At 44.5% G+C, this 25,724-nt stretch overlaps 1 protein-coding gene across 5 annotated transcripts in view; it reads left to right on the top strand.

Moving 5' to 3' along the window:
* The window catches only part of PTPRZ1 (protein tyrosine phosphatase receptor type Z1), a 218,178-nt gene that overhangs the window by 65,508 nt on the left and 126,946 nt on the right, over nucleotides 1-25,724 (top strand). For all 5 annotated transcript variants that reach the window (XM_088457662.1, XM_088457661.1, XM_088457660.1 and 2 more), the window contains exons 3-5: nucleotides 10,220-10,396; nucleotides 22,572-22,723; nucleotides 25,500-25,595. In XM_088457662.1, the coding sequence (XP_088313788.1) occupies nucleotides 10,220-10,396; nucleotides 22,572-22,723; nucleotides 25,500-25,595 (425 nt within the window). The remainder of the gene's footprint in view (nucleotides 1-10,219; nucleotides 10,397-22,571; nucleotides 22,724-25,499; nucleotides 25,596-25,724) is intronic.

Here is a 25,724-nt window from a genome sequence, read left to right as displayed (position 1 = left end):
GATTCCCTTAAAGCATAGACTGTGACACACAAACACAAAAGGGGGAAGGACAGATGGGAAGATAAGGGTACACATACAAAATTAGAGACTGACACACAAAGAAGTGAAAATTTAAGTGGAAGACAAATAGGAGACACAGATACCCACACCCACAAATGCGGTACACGTGTGGAACCAAACAGGGGCGTTTCTAGAGAGGAGGGGGCCCGTGTGCAGTCTCCGACACGGGCCCCCTCCTCTCTGTCCGGTGGCCGGCAGCGCACTGAGCTTTGCACGGCCAGCACCGGAGTTATAGACTCTGGGCACTAGAGTGCGCCCAGAGTCTATAGAGGATGCGCTGGTCACTGGGAAAATGGCTGAGGCAGCCATTTTCCCTGTACTGCGCATGCCGTTTGAGGGCGGCCCTACTGAAAACAAAGCAGCCACCCTGATTCAGAGCGAGCTCTCGCTTTTTGTGAGCGGATCTGAATCAGGCCCTGTGTGCACAGGAAATTAAACTGCTCCACTTCTGTAAACAGAGTGACCATATGCTGTTTGTATATGGGAATAGGCATCATGTGGCTAATTATACAGAGGAATCTAGTAGGAAGGAACAGAGGGCCTGATTCAGACCCACACGCGCAGCGGCCGCACTGCGTGTGCGCAAGCCCCGGATCGAGAGAGAAATTCTCTTGCTCCGTGGCTCACTACAAAAGGGGCGGCTGTCGATGTTGATCGACAGCTCGCCCCATTTTGTAGGCATGGTGGGGGTGTGGCTTCACAAACGGAGGCGTTCCCATGCGATGTCAGAGGGAGAGCTTTCGGCTTTATTAGGGGGGCTTGCGGCCACGAGACCCTACCACAAGGGTCTCGTCGCTAGCCCCGATGGTTGCGATGGTCTTGACCATCGCAAACATCATCCTGGCTGCTTGCAATAGCTGTGGGTGGTCACCCACAGCTATGCGAGCGGCCAGGAGGCCACGCAGAAAAAATGAAAAAAGCCCTGATTCAGAGCGAGCGCTCTTTCAGAGCGTCCGTCTCTGAATCAGGCCCAGAGTCCTATTTAGAAATATAAATAAAGAGTCACAGGTGGCCTGCAGAACCAGCCCATGGGAAGTCAGATGCCCACTTGCCCCCTTACCGCATCTGCTCATTTATGAGAATACCTTGAAAGATGCCTTTCATTAATTATTTATTTATTATCAGTAAGCATACACGTCACACAAGTGAAATAAAGACAGCAGCACTCGCAGTGCTTGCGGGAGGCTAGGGTCTACCTCAAGCACTGCGTGCTGGTTCAATGTCACCCGATGGTACCAATGTTCTCATATACTTCTTGGATATGACGTCTGAAAGGGGGCCTCTTTTTTCCAGGCTAGTGGGCGTCTAACTTCACTAGGCAATCGCACGTTAACACATAAGGGGCGTACTGATGTCCTAGTGTGCGATCGTGGCATTTGCATACTGGCCGTCCATACGACTGCGAGCGAGCGCAGCATAGCGAGCGGGTCTGAATGAGCTCCTATCACATGCACACACACAAGGGTTAATTTTTATTAGGCGCCAATTAACCTACCAGTATATTTTTGGAGTGTGGGGGTAAACCGGAGTACCCACGCAAATGGAAACCCATGCAAGCACAGACAAACTCTACACAGTTAGTGCCGTGGTGGGAATTGAACCCATGACCTCAGTGCTGTGAGGCAGTAATGCTAACCATTACACTGTCTGTGCTGCCCATCGAATTAATCATCAGATTACCAAATTAAATAAAGCGCTCACGAATGGCAGGTGCCAATTTCTTCATCACTATACACAATAATCATCTGCTAGCTGAATGTTCTTAATAACACAATACCTGAGGCAGAATGCCACCTGTGAGTCACCTCTCGTGGCTACAGTTGAAGTCTTCATTAATAGAGCTGTTCTTGGAGAATACTAATGTTTCGCCAATCTGTTGGTAAAGCCAAGCAAATACTATGCAATATTAGGATAATGTGACTTGTAAGGAGGGCTACCAGAGTGTATGGTCCTGTAGGGGAATATGGACAGCACAGCAAAGACAGCACCTTTTCATAAATGCACATATATTTAGAAGAAAATAAAATGAACATGAATTAAACCTACAGTATGAATAGGATATGTTCCACATTTAATTTTCTTTTTGTACATAAACAAAGATGTGTGTGAGTAAATGCCATCTGTACAATAACATGAAGGACAAAGAACTTTACATCTGTAGAATAATGGCTCCAACTTTTTATTATGATTTAATAAATCTCAAGCTAATTAAAAGGAGATTAATAAGAGAAACCACAGGTACTTATTATAGATCCCTGCCAATCACCTCCCCGTAGTGCTGGAAAAAGTGATAGGGAGGGTTGAAGAGGAGGGAAGGAATAATATGTGCTTCATATGTCCTCATGTATTGTACATAGCAGTATTTCCACCCACACATAATGGTTTTCCCTGATTACATCAGTGTACGTCCATTTACCTATAAATCCTGTCTCTGATTAGGCAAAAAAAAGAGTAGCAGAGTGTATACTGCTTCTATGGGAAGGACTAAATATGGAGCCTGATTGGATGGGTTCCTTGCCCATTCATTTAGGTACAGCAATTAATAAGCACCTCCCCGCCCCATCATAACTGTTTGAATACCTATACTATAGTAAAGCTTGCCATATCATTCCTTTCATTCGGGATACATGTGAATTTCACATGTTCTGTGGCTGATTATAACCAAGTGAAATGGAGACTTGAAGTCAGCCAGCCAGCCACAGAATCTGGGTAATTCATATGTGTCCCGAATTAAAGGGATGATATGGCAAGACTACCTATATTGCATCCTCTTGCATTCAATAGTGTCACTCTTTCTCTAATATGTAGAAGTGTGGCAGTAATGGTGGTCCTTCTTTAGGACAAGTGACAGTGGGGCACTTAGCAATAAGCAGAGGTTGTCTCAGTGTTGACAATCTCTTTAATAACATATCTGAGACTTCACAATTTTACAATAAAAGGACTGTTTCATATTATCCATCTCAATCCTTATCATTACTTATACCACTTGGGCGAGATGCATCGTGCATTGCATTTTAAATGGAATGCATTCCGCCACTGATCGCATGTATAGTGGCATTTTTTAATGCCATATGCATGAACATTTGCTCTGGTAAGAGCTGCCTTTTTACGATGTGAGGTCTTATGGGTTTATGAACTGGGAGTCCTTCTGTGCTTGTGTGGCCATTGGCCAGCACATGCACAAGTCACGGGGGACCCTGGAAGGGATCCCATTGGCTCCCTCTCTGGGAAGTCTCCAGTAAGAAGCCCATAGGCTTCTTTTAGGCAACGCCACCTATAGATGACGTATACTATTGGGAACAAGGTCAGGAAAGTTTTTCTTTGGATTGGGGAAGAAGCCCTGGACGCTGGACTTGAGGGGGCGCTAGACAGGTTCCTGAGGTGAGCCTGTGAGGCTGCAGATGTGGATTTGAAGCCGCACTGGCAGGCAGCCGCCCATAGTCCTTGGGAGACACAGTGCCGCCATCATTCTGCCATAAGGCAGACGCAAGTTTTGATGGTGTACTGATAATGCATCTAAAGACTCACCAAGCGGTATTTCAGCGTCAGTGGGCATCTCAGTCCTTGCACATTCGTACATACAGATATACACCAGGGAAGTACTTCATAACAACATTAGAATAAAAGGCACAGTGTACTAAGTACTAAAATGCAATCAAACTTCCGAAAACTGCCATTTCCAGAGGTTTACTGCAATCCCCATATGTATTAAACTCCAGAAAGCAAAACGATCTGGCGTTTGAGCCTGATATGCAATGCCATCTATAAATGGCTGCACATGCGCAATAGGACTCCTAGGTCATAAACACAGAAGTCCTTACTTCTGGAGGGACAACTCTTATCGGAAGACCTGTCACGAGTGTAATTTTTTATAATTATGCGTTAATAAATGTCGCTATTCATGTGATAAGGGGCAGGATGTATCGTATATAATATGCAATACTTGATACATCCCGCCCAAAGACTCAGGAGTACATTTACTAAAGTGCAGGTTTTTAGAAGTGGAGTGCCCATAGCAACCAGTCAGATTCTAGTTAACATTTATCTAGCACCTTCTAGAAGATAATACCTAGAATCTGATTGGTTGCTACGGGCAATATCCCACTTCTAAAAAATTGCACTTTAGTAAATATACCCCACAGAATCAGACCTTAAGTTTGATAGTGCTCATCATCAGGGTGCACTTGCACTAGTCTATACTTCATATTTACCTACACTTCCGGAAGTTGTGGGAGACTCATGATTTTTCAGGTAGCCCCTCGCACCCACGGAAGAGTATCTGGATCTACCACATCCTGGCCACTTCCTAGTGAAGTGGCCAGGATGGGGAGATAATTGCTGGGAATCGCTGCATAATTGACAGGGATCGCGGCTCCGTATGGAGGGGGTGGGTCCAAACGACGTGAAACAGCGGCAGGGCAGAATGACATAGCATCCCGGCCCTGATTACCAAAGTGCTGTGTCTCCTCTCCAGGCATCTCCCAGGGAGAGGAGATAGTAAAAGTTGATAAGTATGCTATAATTGATGCTAATGGTACCACTGGAAACAGGCATATTTATGCCCTGTCTGAACTAGGTTAGGACACTCCATTACAGCCCAGTTTAGCCCCTACAGTCACAAGTTGAGATGCGGCTGAAATGCGCATGACACTACATTGCTTGTACTTGTGTACCAGGGGTGTATCTATAATGGGTGCAGGGTGTGCAGTGCACATAGACCTCTGTGTCCAGGGGGGCCCACAATGCACACTCTGCACCCATATAGCTTTATACTTACTTGCCCCTAGTCACCACAGTGCTGCTCTGCAGTGTCGAGCCAGCAGCAAAAATCACTGGGAAAATGGCTGCTGTCACCGGGAATATGGCGCGGGCACCATTTTCCAGGAGACCCATGCATGCGCAGTAGATACTGGCACTAAGCCAGAATCTACTGCACCGTGGGTGGCTCCATGGCACCGCACAAGAGAGGAGAGGGCCCGAATTGAGTCTGCACATGGACCACCTCCTCTCGATTGACTTTATATAGTAGAGATGTGCGCTGACCCCCTTGTTTTGGTTTTGACTCTGGATTTATTTTGTGTTTTGGTTTTGGTTTTGGATCTGGATTTTTTATTTTATATATTATGAAAAGTTTTTAAAAACAGCTAAAATCAGATTAAAATGGAATATCGGAACCATGACTCGGATTTATCCGATCTCCTCAGAAGATTAGAACCGCGACTCAGATGTGTCCGGATTCAAGAACTTTGGGTGGATTGAGATTTCTGGAGAACCGAACCGCACATCTCTACTTTATAGTTCAGAACAGGGGTGGGAATCCTTTTTTCTGCTGAGAGACATTTTGATATATATAACATTATTTGCGGGCCTGGTGCAGACTACGCCCCCTTACACAGCGCTTGGGCCACAATCACCAGTAATTACAGCAATGCGCGGAGCATCCTGAGGATGCTTCAGGGAGCTGTAAGGGCAGTGGTGTGATTCATTGTATCTATACATTGACTACAGAACCTTTCACTTACCTTTCACTTAAGTTTGAAATTGAATTTTTTGGAAATTAAATGATAGACCTTTGGCCTGCTAAGCCCAGGACAATTGCCCAATTTGTACCTCTGTTAAAATGGGCGGAATTGTATTTCTGTTAGTTTGTTGTGTATTGTATTGATACCAGGACATGATCAAACATTGTCAGTATTGTCTTGTGTATTTCCAAGTTATGCACATGTAACAAACAATGAGGCTGGATCTGAGTCGAACACAGCAGCCCCCGTGTGTCTGCGTCTATTGGCGGTCACCAGCCTGACCCTGTGCAACGACTGAGGTGCCCATTCTCAGTGTCTGTAAGTGCAGAAATTCCGATTTGTGCGTCTTTAGACACACCATCAGTCGCTGCACCATCAAAGTTTGCACAAGCCCTATGGCAGGGGCAGTTTCTACGTCCAAGTATGGGCTCCTCATCTGTGTATGCAACCACTTTCACTGACATCTCGCTGAGTGTGCTAAGCCACCGCCCGGTCACTGCCAAGGAACACCCACTAAATTTTTAATACACTTCTCCATGCGTGCATCTGAAATTGCAACTGCGACTCTGTATAGGCACAGGGTTATTCAGAGGTACACACTAGCGTCTTCTGTCGCAGCTGCTACTGTGTCTTTATTCTAAAGCCCGGCCATAAGCATTGAGATGCCTACCAGCTGCGATGTGAATCCATAGTGTTGGTGCATATTTTGCCAATCATTGGACATTTCACCTGCCCTATGGCAGGTGCAGGATGTCAAACTTAACATGGCCAACTGTGTCTGTGCAACTTCGTCATTAGACTGTAATCAGGGGCCTCTCACTCTCTGTCTCATATCTTTACTATTTTCATTAAGCTTGTATCTACTTGTTCTTTTTTTTGTCTATGATTTGCTTTTATTCAAGATTTGTTATACCCACAGTCATATGTTGCAGAGCTCTGAAGTAAGTAATTATGATCATGACAAAATCCCTTCCACTATGCGTCTGAATATTTCTGCTGGAAGCATTGACATAATACATAAAGCAGTTATCAGACTTTGCTGATTCTCTTATATCATATTAAGGAGAATCATGACATATTTTGGGCCTGATGCAGAGTTGGAAGTAAATTGTACGTACAATGAATGGACAATATGCGTGCTACTTATCATCCTCATCAGTGTGGACTTGCACCTGTCCTATATTTGGTGGACAAGATATGCTCCAACAGGTATATTTTCGCTATTTACATATCTGCTTAGCCCACATTTGCTTTTTACCTTTACCTACATGAGAACGTCCCGTTACAACCCAGTTCCTCCTCTTCGCTCATAAGTGTAAATGCATTGGAAATGCATAGGTCCAGGGGAGGGCTGGGTCATCTGCCCCCGCGAGCAGTACATTTTAGTGCTCCAGGGCCCGCCCCTGCAGCCGCATGTACATGGCTGGCTGTGGGAGGAAGGCAGGAAGGATGCTCCTCAGCAGCTCTGTGCTGTAACACAATCGGAGCAGACGGGTAATTCCACATCCTGAGCTCCTCTCTCTCAGGTCATTATGTGATGGAAAGTTATATTTCCCCTTCTGTATTTGTACCTGGAAGCGACATGCAGTGAGGGTGGAAGTGCAGTTCCCTGCCCACACAGTTCACTAAAAAAAGAAAATTGTTCCCTATCGAGCTCGCCACGCTTCGGGCTCGATGGCTCGCTGTGCTCGCCACAAGATTATATTCCCCCTCTATGCCCACTTGGATGGTAGGAATGACGTTGGACAGTAACTGATAACGTCAGGGTACAGAAACTGAAGGGGATCTAGCTGTAACCATTATGTGATGTCAGGTCAGGCTTCTACGTGGCCACATCACTGCAGGGGAGAAAAAACGCCAAAAGACTGTCCAAAGTAAAGGTTAGTTTGATGGCGGGGAAGGGTTGTTGTGAGGTGTTTATCGAAGGGGAGGGGGAGTGCTGTGATGTGGCTATTGAATGGGGGAGAGTGCATTGAAGGTGCTGGGAGGGAGGGTTGCTATGACCAGACCTGTCCCACAGACTCTACTATGTCACCCTCCACATCTGCCCCTGCAGAATCTACCCTGTCACCCACAGCGCTGCAATTAGGGGGCATGACCACACCATCTGTGATTAGGCCACGGCCCCTCACACGGTTCTCTTAGTGGCCCTGGCTGCAGCCGCTGCTGGTGCCGTCTGCAGCTGATGGTGATAGAGGGACTGTGGCTCTCTCTTTCTTCTATTCTGCTACCGACAGGTCAGGTCAGTCTTCCTGTGGGGCGCTGGGGCCATTAATGTGTGTTCTATTGTTTTCCTGTGAGGGCCAAAGTGTGTGTTTTTTTTCCTGTGGGGTCCAATGTGTGTGTTTTTTTCTACCAGAGGGGACCAATGTGTTTATTTCTCTGTGGGTCCAGTGTATTTGTATTTTTTTCTGTTAGGGCCAGTGTGAATGTTGTGTTGTCCATGTTTAGTTACGTTAATTATGTAATTACAGAATAACTAAGGGCCTGATTCAGAGATGGACACTTTTGCACAGTATCTACTCTTTGGCTAATGCCGCAGGAGATGTCTGAAGGAAAAAGACGCCTCCTGCTGGCATCTCATTTTCAATGCCTGAGTCCAAAGACGCAGGATTAGATCAACAATGCAACCATCGGTTGCAATGTTTGCAGCATCAGCTATCTGAGTAAACTTAAGTTACTCAGAATGGCAAGCTCCTGCCCAATTCCGAGGCCAGGAAATCTGCATTGGAAGACACAGACACTGGCCTTGGCACTCCCAGAAAACAGGGCTGGTGCACTCCTGTTTTCTAGAAACGCAGGCAGCGCTATCCTGTCCCTGCAGCATGACAATAATGCCGTGGCTTAAGGAGCGCGCACACTACACGATATTCGCCCTGAGCGATATCGCCTAGTGTGTCCCCGGCAGGGTGTGCTCAATGTCGTTCATGACATTGAGAACACCCGCTGAACGATATCATTAAAGATATCGTTCAGCGCCGGGCTCTCTCCCCCATTCCCCAACATGCAGCAACCTGTCGACATCGTCAGGTTGGCCTGTATGTTTACTCGATGAACGATAATGACGAACGACCCGCGAGAATGCGCGTCTTCGATATCATTCATCGTTTTGATATAAAAAATGGACAATAAAGTGGACAACTGAACGCTAACGATATCGTTATCATTCAGTCATCCACTTTAATCGCCCAGTGTGTACGCACCATTAGAAGTGTGACGGTGCAGGACCGATTCTGGATATGCACAGAATGGGTCATGAGTATGCACCGTCCCCCCACCATCGGAGATGTTCGTAAACCATCAGGTTTGTTTACATCTCTGAATCAGGCCTTAAGCTGGGTACACACCTTACAGATATATCTACAGATGATAGTTGTTCATGCACATTGAACAACCATCCTCTGTCTTCTGGTCGCGAGTCCCGCTGGCTGGAGGCGTGTCGCGCCCCCCTCCTCGCAGCCTCCGCTGCAAGTGTACGGGCGGTCGACTGACTGCCTGTACACACAGCACGATGCCCCAATATATCTGCAGATATATTGGACATCAGCTGTGCAGCAGAGCCGATGCAATATGTCTGTGAACGACGTCGCTCACAGACATATTGCTGGTACACACTGGCCGATGCACAAAAGATATATTGGCTGATCAATTGATCAGCCAATATATCTGCCAGTGTGTACATTAGCTTACTAATTAAATCAAAATGTATCAGCTTGGTAGCAATATACTAGCATATTTTATTGTTTATGTGGAAACAATTCTGCCTGTTTCCTAGGAAATAGGAAATATGAATGAAATTTATAGAAATGACATGTACTTATGTGTTATGATGATATAATAGTTCATATTTATAGCACTTATCACCATGTTGCTTTTCTTTTTTTAGTAATATGGTATAATACCTTTCATTGTTTGATTACTTGTTCTTCCTCCTCTTCATCCCTATTATCCCACCCTGTAGTGTTTGGTATTAGTGAGTGTGTTTGATATGGCACTTGGTGTATAGCTTAGTATGATGGTTTATGCCTTCATTGATTCACCCCGCAAAGGGTAAAAAACACCGAAACACTGTGTATGTAATACGAATCCTGTATAATTAATTTTTCATCGTTCCATTAATTGTAGATTTGTTGAGTGTCCATATGTGTTTCTCAAGCTGATATATCACTGTTACTGATAGTTGCCGACTCTCCCGGGATGCCCAGGAGATTCTTACATTTCAGGAAGCTCTCCAAGACATCAGAGAGACTAATCTGGCTTCCCAGATTGGACTATGTAAACAGTGAAGTGGGTGGTCCCGGACTTTATTGCTGCTACCTGCATAATCATGGGCCTGCCCCCTTGTGCTCATGTAGCATTGAGCAGCAGGGGTGTGGGGACACTTTTCACAGCACTGAAATCTGCACCTCACAACTGCACCTGTCCTCTGGGCTCTTCCTTAGGGCTATAAGAAAATATTGGAAAGTATGCTGTAACATCATACATTAATGGCTTATATTATCTACGTATTTATATATATATATATATATATATATATATATATATATATATATAATGATTTCTGATGGTATTTTGTATTGAATAGTATGAGAAATCTTTGATTTAACCTATAAAACGTACTGATATATATTTTACAGAAAGCTTAAACCAAACAAATTGGGTGAAAAAGTATCCAGCATGCAGTGGCACCAAACAGTCTCCCATCAACATAGACGAGGATCTCACACAGCTGAATATAAATCTGAAGAAACTAACATTTGAAGGATGGGAGCAAGTGTCTACTCATACTTTAATTCGCAATACAGGAAAAACAGGTGAGATAAAGTAGTTTTTTTAATGTTGTAAAGATCTATGAAGATGACAGTTATTATCTCAAAGGAATGTGAACAGAGTCAGCAGTTGCAATTGCACATAATCATTTCTTTTCTTTTGCCTAGGGTGCTTTGAAGATGTTGTCCTATTATGGAGTTAACTCAAAATGATATGACCTTTGCAAAGTAACCACCCTTTTAGGATGTTTTGCACATTGCTGATTCTATGTCTGCAACGTACAGTATATTGAATGGGTGATTTTGCAGTTATAGTATTTTCAAATTATTATTAATTCTACTTCTATTTTTTGGAAAAGAGACTTTTTGATAAAGAAACATCTGGCAAAGAAAGAATTGTATGCTACTTATTAACAAAGCTATGCAAAATGAAATAGAGGACTAGAAATGTACATTTGTGGAGCCAAATACTCCACTGGGGGAACCAGTTTACACAATAGAGCTCCATCCTGGTGACTACTATACAGGACTATATTTGGGGCCCAGTAATAATTAACCGCCAATGCACACCCACCACCTCCACATGCTCTAAAATCCCTCACATGCACTCAGACTCCCACAATCCATCAGATCTCACTTGTATTACAAACCTTCTGACCATATGCCCCTCAGACCTCGCTACATGAACATCAGACCTCCCTACCTGCACATCAGACCTCCCCACATGTAACTCAGACCTCCAGACATGCCATCAATCCTCCCCACATGCTCTTTGCAAAGCCCTCAGATCTCCTGTCATGCACATCATGCCTCTTAACATGCCTATCAGATCTCCCAACATGCCATTAATCCTACCCAGATGCTCTTTAAAAGCCTATCAGACCTCCCCCCATACCTATCATACTTGTTCACATGTCCGTCAGACTTCCCCAGGTACCTGAAAGACACATGCCCTTTACATGCCATACTCTCCCCAATTCACTTACAGTACTTTGTTATTTCTCTGCTTTCATTTTTCCACTTTTGCTCTTGCTGTTTCCCTTTGTGATTAGATACAAGCAACATATTATTGGCTAGTAAAATATCCATAGCAGAGCTCTTTAATTGTGGCTCTAATACACAACAGAGTAATATGCTGCTGCAGAGAGGGGCTGATAACTCTTCAATTTAGTGTCAATATCATGCCAGTTGTATTGATATATATGGGTAAACATCCTATATCTTGATACATTAATTATCTCACGACCCTGGAACTATCCAAAGTCAGACAAAGGCGTAAATTTACTTTTAATCGATTTTAATAGATTAAAAATCAATCAAAATCAATCAACATTGATGTTGTGTTTCAGAGGCTACATCGCACATTTACTAACGGATGTTTTTTTAGTGTTAGTAAATGTGTGATTTAGCCCCTGAAAACACAACATTGATTTTGATAATTTTAGATCAATTTTTAACCGATTAAAATCGACCTTTAGTAATTTTACCCCAAAGTCTTTACATTTTGGAGTGATTTCATTCATGTCTATGGAATGTTTTATACCTGTATGGAAGATAGCTCTGTCACTGCATCTTCTTGCAGGTATGTATAAAGGTTAACAGTAGTCAATTCAGTATTGTAACAAACAATAAATGTAAACATTGTTATTATTTATATGTTACTGTTATGTTTGTAGTATAAGCTGTTCACTTACTATGCTAAGGCAGTGGCTTACCAGTTTATTACAGACAATTCCCATTCACCTCTCTTATTACAATATGTTAGAATGTAAATGTCAGCTGATATTGTACTATCACAGAGTGGGGTTTACACTTTGTGTTTGCTACACTTCCACCATTTAGCTGCAGTGACCAGTACTAGTGCCGAGCAGTGGCACCGCTCAGCTCTGTACAGCATCACTGAATGACACCAGTATTATTATATCCTACAGGAGCACTGAGACCACTGAAGTAGCAATCCAAGGACTTTTATAGGCCTTTTACCTGCCTCCATAAAGGTGGAGGCCAAAATCAGAGCCGTAACTAGACTTTTTGGTGCCCTGTGCCAGAAAGAGCATTGGCGCCCCCTCATTTTTCAAAGGGACATAATGCACCCAAAAATGGGCCATGGCTTCATGGGGAAGGGCCAGGGAAGAGATAGGGGAGGCCAGGAGATGCTGGGGATGAAATAAGAGGAAGCTACAAGCAAGAATGATAATAAACAGAAATTTGACAGGCCCAAACAGCGCCCCCTGACCTGTGGTGCCCTGTGCGATGGCACCGACCGCACTACCCTAGCTACGGCCCTGGCCAAAATGTAAAACGTTGAATGTAATAAAAGCCCTGATCATGTTGTACGGAAACTGCAACCTCTAGGGATTATATTTCCACCCTACCCCATCAGTGGCATAACCAGCTTTTGACAAGAAGTGGAGTGAAAATGGAAAAATTGGCACCCCAGGCGTTTCAGTGCCGGACAGTGTGGGCAGGGCTAGACAGAGCGGGCGATACCCCGCGGCGGTATAGAGCAGGAGACTGGGGGTATAGAATGGGGGGTGGTCCATCTTACAGAGAGGGGGTGGGATGGGGTAGAGCGCGGGGCACAATGAAGTGTCTTTTTACTTGTATAATATGGTCAAAGAATATTATTTTCACATGAACACAAAAATATTTAATGACAAAAATAAAAAAACTACAAAAACTCCAAAATTGTGATGAATTGCAAGGCATAGCTAGCCTGGTTGAAATACAAACACTGGATCTCCCTCCCCTAGAAAAAACTCATCACCTGTTACACAGTATCTTACCTTTGACTTCCGTTGTGTCTGTGAATTTGTCAGTGCTCAGTCCTGACTCCTAGAAGCTGGGCTTCACCTCCAGTCCCTCATGGCAATGGTTCTATACTGATTGACAAGGGTGCCATGGTGGTGAGTGGGTAGACATCTAAAGGGTTCAGGGCTCCTCTTCCGTCTAGATGAAAGGCAGCCAGAAGAGATGGGCTTCACTGAGGCAATGGCGTGGTCAATGAGTGATAGTGCTTACCTGTCATTTGGATTTCTTTCTCCTGGTATTTATTATGTACCAAATATTTTTTGAATTGGTAATGCACCATATAAATATTGTCCACAATTTTCCCCAGGTATAATGTATACAATATGTAATTCATCTCATCAATGTCCCATGGCAGCTAGTAGCACCACTGTTAAACTGTCCTGACTAGTTGATTCAGCAACCAAGCTGATGTCATCATCTTGACTGCTGAAGAAACTAGTTGGAACAGTTTAACTGTGGTGCTACTAACTGCCATTGTGCGTTCGCATGCAGCCAGCGTATGCAAATCCTGCGATCACACGGCAAGGCATTAGTACGCCCACTATGTCTTAGCGTGCGATCGTGGTGTGTAACTAGATACCCACTCGCCTATCTTAAGACACCCACTAATGCACGTTATCTCCAAGAAGTGTATGCAACCATCGGTAACATCGAGTACCATTGGATTCATACGCAGCACTTGTGGTTGACCATACCCTACCGCAAGCACTGCGAGCGCTTCAGTGTATAAAATAACCAAGTGACATGTACTATGATGCTGCCTCTTAATTATGCATGCCTCTGAAATGGCGTTGAGACGCTCAGGCACGCATGCGTTCGCACCACCACTCCCCCATTTCCAGCGACCAACCCTTGTCACCACCCACAAATGGCTTCTCCTGTCACTCATTCTAGCGAGGTGGCTATGCTCAGCAAGCGAGCCCTTCGCGATCGCATTGACTGGTTCACCCAATGGATATGCGTACGCATGCGCAGAATGCAAAAATCGGATCGCATCCTAGCGAGCGGGTCTGTATCGGGCCCATGGTTCCTACCAATATTACTCAAATTTCAGTTGCACAAAGTATGGTAAATCCCACACTAAATTTATAAATTGTTAGTGTAGGTTCCCATCTAATAGAGGTCACCTTACCATGGTAGATGGGCACTCACAATTTGATCAATATGTGCACTAAGAACCTCCTTATTATTGAAAGTCAGTTTATAAAATCTTTATTTTTGCAGACTTCAACAGCTATTTTACTGTCTTAGGGGGTGAATCAAATGTTTTATTGGTGCGCCCAAATGCAGACGGAGCAATTCAAATGGGTGCCAGTGCCCCGTGTGTGTGCCCAAAATCACAGGGTTTAGCCACGTATAGCAGCTAACCCCATCTAAAGTACTACTTTAGGCACCCAAACAGCCAACGTATCGTACATTTCAGCTTGCCACCCTAGGAGGCCGTGACACCCTAGGAGGCTGTGAGCAGAAATGTGTGCAGCCATGGCTATTTTCGCGGCTCAACACAGCAACAATTGAATTGCTTCACCGGGCTCCCCCAAAAAATAGCCTAGGCTAAAACATTTGAATCGTCCCCTTAGTGTCAAAAGTGTGCACCTGCATCTTGCATTGTGTACTGATCATATTGGGGCTGCGTCTGCAGCAAGTTATCACTAATGCATACCTCCCAACTGTCACGATTTTAGCGGGACAGTCCCATTTTTATGGGACTGTCCCGCAGTGTCCCGCGGTGGGGGGGCAGTTGGGTAAAGCGTGTATGCAGAGCGAGAATAGATGCTGTGCGCATCTCTCGGAGATGCTGGGCATGACCCTCAGTGAGGTAAACAGGGCGTGACGCTAGGCCACGCCCCTTTACATATAGGCCATGCCCCTTTTCCTGAGCGCGCGCCTCCGGCGCGCAGATGTCCCGACTGCTTCTAGTCAAAAGTTGGGAGGTATACTAATGGATACGGGAAATTGATGAGATGAAGTACAGAGCAGACATTGTGGGGGGAATTGAAATGTTTTCGCTGGCAGCTTTGCCTAATGAGTGCCTGAAGGAGCAATTCAAGTGTTGCTCCATTCCGGCTGGATAGCAGCCGGCACCAGCAGTTCTGCTCGCACCCTCCTGAGGTGGCAAACAGAAATGTGCAAAAGTTCCGGGGTTTGGGCGCTCTAACCAGGACTTTAGATGGGTTTAGCCGCTTTAGGCACCTGTCTGTTTGGGTGCGATATGCAGGATAAAACAGAGCCCAGGGTGAAAATTTACTTTACGCTCTCCCTTTAAAAAATTCACATATCTCAGTTTAAGCATAAAGATATCAGACCTTTGAGTTTTGCCTTTTTTTTTACTCATTTTCATCTTAATATAATAATTGTATACTAAGGGCCTGATTCAGCAGTGCACGCAGATTCCAGATTACCACGTTCGCAGGATCCATAGGACTGATATGAAATAGGTCATAGGTCCGGCAGTTCAAATCCCGACGCCGGAAGACCGGCAGCAGTGAAGATCCCGACAGCTAATAAGGTAAGTATTTACTAACCCTAACTCCCCACCTAACCCTAACCCTCCTTTAGGGGTGCCTAACCTCCCCCCCTAAGTGCCTAACCCTAACCCCCCCCTAAGTGCCTAAACCTAACCCCCCCATCCCCGCAGCCTATACCTAAGTCTCCGGGGGGGGGCCTATCCCTAACCTGCCCCCAGGGGTGCCTAACCCTAACCCCCCCTTCCCCTAGCCTAACCCTAACCCTCACGGGGGGGGGTGACTAACCCTAAGTCCGTGCCCTCCGCCCAGCTTATCTTCATTCGGTATGCCGGGCTTTGGGCTCCCGGCGTAGGTATAATGACAGGCGTTGGGATTTCGACACCTGTCATTAGTACCCTGCCGGGATTTGACAGTCGGGAAGCCGGCAGTCGGCACTCGACCATCGGCTTCCTAACTGCATCCCGGATCCGTTCTGCGCATGTACAGAACGGGTCCTGCATGATCACATGTAAGGACCCATATGATTGATAGGCAGAGGCATTTACGGGGCTGTGCAGGTACAGGGACAGCCTGTCACATCTCTGTTTTTTCCGGGAGTGGCAAGGCCAAGATCTGGCCTCGCATGCTGGCCAGCCTGCATAATCCAAGGCTTACTCAGCAGGCCGGCGCTGTCCAACATCACGACCTCGGTCACAGCGCTGGGATCCAGATGCAGCAGGATGTGTCAGACACTTCCTGCTGCATTTGCATTTTAGCAAGGACGAAATTGCAAAGCTGCTTTTGTGTGTCTCTGCAATTCCATCCTCTGCTGAATCAGGTCCTGAATACCTGGGATTAGTATTAAAACTGAGATCTTTAAACCCTACATGACATCACATGACTCCTCTATACCCTACACTACATTACTGATCCCTGTATACACACCACTTCATTATGGACCCCTCTATACCATACACTACTGAACTCTTTGCACTGTAAAGTACATCACTGACCCCTCTATACCGTACACTACATTACTGACCCCTCTATAAGCTACACTACACTAAAATATCACTGTACCTATCCGCAGAAAGAGAGAAACACTGGAAAAATTAAGACAGGGTACAGTGAGCAAAAGGGGAAAGCAAGCAAATTATACTAACAAGGCACACAAACTTTATAGAGGAGTGAGTAATGGGCTACTGAAATAATGCAAATCTAACACATGTATACTCATCTACATGATTAACATGACTTCTTTCCAGGCTGCATGACTCACTTCTTCCTCTGGCAGTCCAATGACAACACTGGGCTGCTATACCACAGGAAAACCCCAAGGAGATCATTCACTGGTCACAGACCACAGAAGAGGCAGTACCTGCAGGGAGCATGGGAGAGGCAGCACCACCATAGAGCTGGGGGGAGGCAGTATGCAGCAGAGGGGAGGCAACATGGACCAGGGATAAATATGGGATAGACAGGGGGGGCAGCACTACAGAGCAGGATTTGGCCAGTATGGAGCATGGGGAGGCAGTATGTAGCAGAGGGAAGGCAGCACAGACCAGGGGGGAGGATGGAGCCGAGGAGAAGCAATAGGTAGCCGGGGAAGGTAGCATATTTTTTTGTTTTGGAATATAGAAAATTATCTACTCTGTATATATTAATGAGTATGTATGATACATTGTCTAGTAGAACACTACAAAAATATTTATATATAGTAGCATTTGATATCACTGCAAGATGTGCAGATACACTTCTAATGTATCAGTGACTCAGTTGTGTTATCACATCGGGGTCTTCAACAAATGTACGGCAATATACATTGTACGTTATCCGTTACATTACAAAGTGGAATGTTTTCATTGATTCTCTGTAACCTTGTACTCTGGAGGTCTCACAGTATAATAAAACAACAATGTAGTAATCAATGTGTAATTAACTGTAACACAGTGACTGACTTTAAAATCCTCTCTTGGGAATCTTGAAACTTTTTAAAGAGGATTTGAGCATGTTCATTTTATATTTTTAGTTTCATCTTAGTGACTTATTGTTGTATTGTGATGGATTATAACTAATTCAAAAGGGTTCTGTGCTAAAGAGTGAGTAAGGGACATGTTTGTTCACAGGGCAATTTCCATTAATATTTTTACAGAAAGATATTGATGAGTGACATGTTTAAAGGTTCTAATAGGCTTCTGATTTCCTTTTATATACATAATGTGTTTCTTAAAAATGTTCAGAAAGATAACAAAGACCCATTTTTAGTGCATTCTATAGAAAATATACAATATGTGTCTTGTATGACCTATAGATATGTTTGATGCGTGGTAAAAGCATGAATTGTAGCAGGATTAACACATTGAAAATATTTTGGTAAAAATGAACAGAAATTCTAACATACCTGTAAAAAGCTTAAAGAGATTTTCTACCTTCAGACAATTGTATATTGGTTTGTACATGCCCTTGACCTATAGTTAGCACTTTGTTTTATGTTTCTAGCTTCATTCTAAGTTCATTCAAGGCCTCCGTATCTATCAAGAGTTTTTCTTTTTGTTGCCCTTGAAAACATCATAGATCTGCTCTGCTCTGTGCATGGGATAGTGGGCCTGATTCTGACCCGCTCTCGAGCGCTGAGGGCTTGCAAGCGGGTCGATGTTGCTCATGCGAAGGCGGCTCTGTCGTGCACATGCGCGAGACCCGAATAACGACGGCCAAGCCGTCGTTATGGGTCTCGCACCAAAGGGGGTGTGCTGTCGATGGTGATTGACAGTACGCCCCCTTTGGTGGGCGTGCCGGGGGGCGTGGCTGTCCAGACGGAGGCTTTCCCATGGAAACGCCTACCGTCTGGGGCCGGCTCCACTGACATCACAAGTGATGTCAGTGGGAGTGCTTTTGGCTCTGATAGAGCCAAAAGCACTCCAGGGCTTGCGGCAGCGAGACCCTACCGCAGGGTCTCGTCGCAAGCCCAATGGTCGCGATGGTCTTGACCATCGCGACCATCATTTTGGCTGCTCGTTATAGCTGTGGGTGGTCACCCACAGCTATGCGAGCGGCCAGGAGGCCGCTCCAAAAAGGAGCATGGACGGCCCTGATTCAGAGCGAGCGCTCTGTCAGAGCGTCCGGCTCTGAATCAGGGCCACAGTTCTTTTCGTTCTGCAGATTTGTATTGTATCCAAGGGCAGTGCAAACAATCAACATCGGATGAATAATATAAACCTAACTGAATAGGCTGAGAGAATCAATAAAGATAAAGAGGAGATGCACATTATCAAACCTTCTAAAGAGAAAAAGTGGAGAAGTTGCTCATTACAACCAATCGGCTTCTAACTGTCATTTATCTAAGCACTGTATATAAAATAACAGAAGCTGATTGGTTGCTACTGACAACTTCTCCACTTTATCTAGAGGTTTTATACATCGCTCCCAAAATAATGTAATTAGTAATAGTTACCGGCAAGAGGGCATGTACAAATGGAATAACTCACATAGATGAGCAGCATGACCAAATCCCCAAATCTGTAAGCTGCATGAGTACCAGTATGGATTCTCCCTGCCACAATGAAACCCATCTCCAAGTTGGTCAGCACAGGGGAGGGCATAAGTGATCTATACTCACGGAGGTCACTCCTCCCCTATTAGTGTCTGTAATCACTGGTGTAACTAGGGTATTTGGAGCCCAGGGCAAATGTTAAAATGGAGCCCCCCCCGTATGCGCGTGCCAAAGAATAGGCGTGGTCACAACGGGGTCACTTAACAATGGGGCGTGTCGGCAGGACACATATACCCCTTTCTTGTTACTCTTAACATTCCTTTCCATATGCACCTTAACCCCTGTAGTGCTCCTTATACAGTCCACCCTATGCAGTGCCCCCAGTAGTGCCCCTTGTACAGTGCCCCCAGTAGTGGTCCCCCTTGTTCAGCTCACCATTAGTTCCCCTTATACAGTGCCCCCAGTAGTGGTCCCCCTTATACAGGAACCCCAGTTGTGCCCCTTATTCATTGGCCCCAGTAGTAATCCCCTTTATGCAGCCCCCCTGTAGTGGTCCCCACTATCCAGTGCTCCTTGTAGTGGTCCTTCCCCAGTGCAGTGTCCCTTGTGCCTCCAGTAGTAAGCCCCTTATACAGTGCCCCCAGTAGTAGACCCCCCCTTATACAGTGCCCCTTATATAGTGCCTCCAGTAGCAGTCCCCCCCATGCAGTGCCCCCAGTTGTGGTCCCCCTATGCAGTGCCCTTTATATAGTGCCCCCAGTAGTAGTCCCCCTGATAATTGCCCCCAGTAGAGGTTGCCCCCAGTAGTAGTCCCCCCAATAATTGCCCCCAGTAGAGGATGCCCCAGTAGTGGTACCCCCAATAATTGCCCCCAGTAGAGGTTGCCCCCAGTAGTAGTCCCCCCGATAATGTCCCCCAGTAGAGGTTGCCCCCAGTAGTAGTCCCCCCAATAATTGCCCCCAGTAGAGGTTGCCCCCAGTAGTAGTACCCCCAATAATTGCCCCCAGTAGAGGTTGCCCTCAGTAGTAGTCCCCCCAATAATTGCCCCCAGTAGAGGTTGCCCCCAGTAGTAGTCCCCCCGATAATTGCCCACAGTAGAGGTTGCCCCCAGTAGTAGTCCCCCTGATTATTGCCCCCAGTAGAGGTTGCCCCCAGTAGTAGTCCCCCCAATTATTGCCCCCAGTAGATGTTGCCCCCAGTAGTAGTCCCCCCAATTATTGCCCCCAGTAAAGGTTGCCCCCAGTAGTAGTCCCCCCGATTATTGCTCCCAGTAGAGGTTGCCCCCAGTAGTAGTCCCCCCGATTATTGCCCCCAGTAGAGGTGCCCCCCCAAATACATAGCAAAAAATAAAATAAAAATAAAACTTACCTGCATCCACGCTCCTGCTCGGGCTCCGGCTCCCCCCGCAGTGACGTTGGCCCTCCCGGGCGGGCGCTCTCTGCATTATGGGGAGACGTCATGACGTATCTCCCATTACCCACTGCAGGAGCCAGAAGGGAGCCGGCTCTTGCAGTGGGCGCTGCAGCAAGCCAATGAGAGTCTATCTGACTCTCATTGGCTGTTGTTTAACTCACACACCTCCGCCAGCACTGGTGGAGATGAGTGTGCAGCAGCAGCAGCCAATGAGAGTCTGTCTGACTCTCATTGGCTACTGATTAACACACACATTGCTGCCGCTCGGCGGCGATGTGTGTGTTAGCACAGCCTAAGCCCGCCCGCCTGCCACCCTCCTCCTGGCACTATTGGGCAAGCGCTCAGGGGGAGGGAAGGGGCTCGGCTGTGCAGCACCGGACCGGCGCTGGGAAGCCTAGCGCCGGTCCTGTGTAAATGTGTAGCGCTGACCGCACTCACTGTCGGTGCTACACTGCCTAACTAGGGCGAGTCGGACCGTGGCTGGCGGCGCCACCCCCCAAGCGCGTGCCGCTGGTTCTACGGCACCCAGGGGACACGCCCTGCTCGACCCCCCTTAGTTACACCACTGTCTGTTATAGAGGCACCAGCCCTGTACTGATCAGCTTGGGGCTGATTTTAACTATAGCATGGCTATCACAGACTTGTGGTCTTTCTCCTGTTCAGGCTGCCCAGCTCTCAGACTAATTGATAAATAGGTGTGCGGATCCTGCTCGTTATTTTTTTTATTTATTACTTTAAACAGCACCAGCCCAGAGGTTTTCCCATTCATTTCAATGGGAATTCTACATCTAACGCACACACTGAAAACACTGTTGAAATGAATGTACCATCGAAACATGTTTGAAATCACAAATGAATGGAAATCAATCAATGTTTAACAAATTTGAGAATTGGGCCAAGTCACTTCTATTTTTTTGTTTGCCGATTTCTAATGATTTTAAAATGGAGAAAAATCGTATAATATAATTTTCCTATCCAGCAATGGTATAGATATTTTTGGAAGTGGAAAGGCTTTAAAAAATTAAATGGTTGTTTGATTGTCTGCTAAAAGTAGCAGAAGAAATGTATTTCTCACCTTGCCTTGCAGGCTAGAGCACTGTTTCTTGCTAAACTATTCAATAACTTGTGAGTAACAACATTATGCAAGCAAACATCATTGTACTGTTTGCCTATGGCTGAAATAAACAGAGGGCCTGATTCAGAGCCGCTCATAAGCGGCCACTCGTTCGCTCCGAGCGATGTTCGCACATCTGCGCATGCGTATGGGTTGTAATGCGCATGCGCCAACCAGTCATTGCGATCGGAAATCGTGCGCTCGCAAAACAGCGAGGGCCTGCTAATTTGAGTGACCGAATGAGGCGTTTGTGGGTGGTAACAGGGGAAGGTTCTTGAAAACGGGGTGTGGAGATCCGAACGCAGGCGTGCCAAATGGTCAAAACGGGCGTTTAATGGGAGTGCATAGTTAATAAGGGAATGTCATCGATCACGTCACTTGGTTGTCTTTTAGCCTGAACTGCTCGCAGTGATTGCGGGAAGTAAAACCTACCACAAGCACTGCGAGCAGTTCAGACGCCTTTCGATGTACACGATTAATCTAATAAATAGCGGAGATGACGTATGATGCAAACGGCCAGGGGAAGTCTTTACAAAATAGCGAGCGCATGTTTCGTTCGCTCGTTCAGACATAGAGGTGTCAACAGACCGCAAAGAGCGAGCGCTCAATTTAAATAGCTGGACCCTTTTTCTGAACGACCGTTCGCAAATGGCGTCCGGCTCTGAATCAGGCCCTGACTTTGCTCATTTCAGTCAGAGAGGCACTAAGGTATGGAAGTTAGACCACAGCACTTATTGTAGTTTGATGTTATATATCCCTACAGAAATGCAAAGTGTGCTGAATGTTTAGTATTATAACTGATCGGTGTCTTCCAATGGATATTTTATTTTCATCACAATTAGAAAACTGTTGAAAGTCATTTTAAAATAATATTGTTGTTTCTGCAATAGTATAAAGAGATAACTAGTTGGTTTAAATAATATTTCTTTGTTGTTGTATTTGTAGTGGAAATTAATTTGACAGGAGATTATTACCTTAGTGGAGGTGGCTTAGATGCAGCGCACAAAGCTAGCAGGATAACATTTCACTGGGGGAAATGCAATGCTACTTCAGATGGCTCCGAGCACAGTTTGGAAGGCCAGAAATTCCCTTTGGAGGTAAGTATTATTGTTTTTTTTATCAATTAAATTCACATTTGCAAAATTGTAAGTTTCATTATGATTAAAAAAATGTGCGCCACAGCCCACTATTAGGAATGAATTTATGCATAAAAGATAGTAAGGCTTTTGGTACCCACCTCATTCCGCCATTCCTACAAGACTATGCATTCCGAAACTCCAAGTGTAGAACAAGGAAACATTGCTGGACACTACTGTAGCTTCACTGAGCCATGGGGGTGCTTTATTATATTCTTCAACAATTGCAACCTTCCCTGATGATAAAATCATAACACCAATCCCTGAGACCCTTGAGGAAGCATTATTATTACTTATTTCATAATATGAATAATCTATGCTTTACATTTCTGAAAACTTAATTGGCATCACGAGCATTCTGTTGCTTGTGTGTTGATAAATAATAACATATTCTTATTATAAATCATAATATATTCTTGTGTTTGTATGTCTATATAAGATACATTTCTAATAATCCAGTTTTTTAATCCTTTTTTAAAATGAAGTTTAGCCTTTTACAGTTATTTATTTTCATTGCTTTATACTCCTTCTACTGAAGTAAAGTACAGGTTGAGTCTCCCATATCCAAATATTCCGAAATACGGAATATTCCGAAATACGGAACAATTTTGGCATGACTGAGATAATTAAACCTTTGATTTATGATGGTTCAATGTACACAAACTTTGTCTAAGGCACAAATTATTAAAAATATTGTATAAAATTACTTTCAGGCTGTGTGTATAAGGTGTATATGAAACATAAATTAATATCATTTCTGTACACAAACTTTGCTTGAGTCACAATTATTGAAAATATTGTATAAAATGACCTGCAGGCTGTGTGTATAAGGTGTATATAACACATAAATGCATTCTGTGTGTATATGTGGGTCCCATTCCCAAGATATTTCATTATGATATGCAATAATTCCAAAATACGGAATATTCCGTTATCCAAAATACCCCTGGTCCCAAGCATTTTGGATATATGAAACTCAACCTGTATAACTATATTTTATGCATTATTGTACTCCCTCACAGGATGTTTATCGCATTTTTTTTATGTATTTATTTTCTGAACAAAAAGATTGAGAGTCGGCTGTTTCCCTATACAGGACAAGAAAACTAAAAATACTAATATAATTGTTTTAAAAAATGATTTATTGAATTATATTTTGATTTGTTCATGAAATAGCTAACTGTAGGAGATTTAGGGCCATATTCAATTAGCGTCAAAAAGCCATTTTTTCGCCAAGTTTCGCCGGTGACGTAATCTCGCCAGTGGAAACGTCCCCGTATTCAATTGTTGCGACTTTTTGCCGGTGCGAAAACGCAATGCAATGTACCCGGCGGAAAAGTTTTGCCTATGAATAGCTGGCGGAAAAAAGTGCAGAATTGCGGTTTTGGGGGTGTAAAGGTGTGGAAACAACCCTGAATTCTTAGGATAGGTCCCCAAAGGTAAACTGCGTCAAAAAAATCCAAAAAAGGAATTAAAGAACCAAAAATGACTTTGAAAAAGGGTGCGAAAAGGTTAAAAGTTGGGGTACAAACTTAAAAACTAGCGAAATAGACTTTGGGGGGTCTGCAAGTATGGGGGAGGTTTTTTTTATTGCAGGTGCTTGCTGAAGGTGCGTTTTTAACGCTTTTCAAGACTGCACTTTAGCAATTTATAATCATGCTTGCACCCATTTTCATGTACCCCAAATTTTCTGGGACTACTTTTTTTGCCCAAAAAAACTGCTAAATGCTATTCTTCACCACTTGTGCAAAGACGCAAAATAGCACCAATTGAGAGCATTTAAACACCCTAAATACCTCCAGCAGGGCTATTCGGGGGTATCCATAGTGATCCCCCATGTCAGTGCATCTTTTGGGGGGTGTCAGGCTGATTTCCCCATATCTGGTAGCACTTTTCGCCTGTTTAAGTTTCGCCGGGAAGCGTTTTCGCGTTCTTTGGAATTGAATATGGGGATAAGCGGGGACACGCACAATACTTTTTCGCATGCAAAACCAGTGATGTCAGCGAAAAGTCTGGCATGCGAAAAGTCCGGGACTTTTCGCTTCTAATTGAATACGGCCCTTACTGTTAAAGCTGACAATTACATCTCAGTAATAGCAGCAATAATTAATTATGAGAGTTTGCACCTTTGGTAAACTGCTAAGAGATCCAATGACAGGGAATTAAGGTTATCGTTCTAGTATTTTGTATGCATTATTCAAGAATACCTGAATCATGTAATGTTGGATCACCTCTATAATGCTGAAATGATTTATATCATGTGCAAATAAATAAAGAGGGTTATACTGAATTATGAATAGTCAGTAGGATAACCGCTCTGCAATTTTTCCTGTTAAAACATTTACTAAATAAAAAAGGACCTGATTGCACCTTGTGTATGAGGAAGAGCGTAAGTGGCATTCAGTAAGAAGTTACTTTTCATGGTACTGCTAATATGTGCCTAAATTATGGCAATTGTTTGTATCACAATGCCTGAGAACAGATTACATCCTACTGGGCAGTTAGAATGCCACCAGCTAGCACCCGTGAAGAACATAAGAGGCTATATAAATGCTACCAGAACCACACAATAAAGGTTAATAGATGCCCTCAGCAGGCACAAGATTATGCAGAAATTGTATTGCAAATAGGCTTCCTGCTGTCAGAAATTCCATTTATTTGGTTAGTAATACTTTACCATGCAACTTTATATAATGTACTGTACTATTTACATGTTTCCTTTTACTTGTGGTTGCAGATGCAAATCTTCTGCTTTAATGATAAGCAGTTTGAAAGTTTGGATGAAGCAATAAAAGGAAATGGGAAACTGAAAGCTTTGTCTGTATTATTTACGGTAAAGGACATGATGTACTTTATTCAATGTTATGAACTGTCAGTGTACATGACTAACGGTGTTATCATACCATCAATACAATCTAAATATTTGACCTAAGGGTTAATGACACATCCAAGCTCCTGAGAA

This window comes from Taudactylus pleione, unplaced genomic scaffold (assembly GCF_031769625.1).
Source record: "Taudactylus pleione unplaced genomic scaffold, aTauple2 ptg000041l, whole genome shotgun sequence".
Lineage (NCBI taxonomy): Eukaryota > Metazoa > Chordata > Amphibia > Anura > Myobatrachidae > Taudactylus > Taudactylus pleione.
This window is presented reverse-complemented; position numbering and strand designations above follow the sequence as displayed.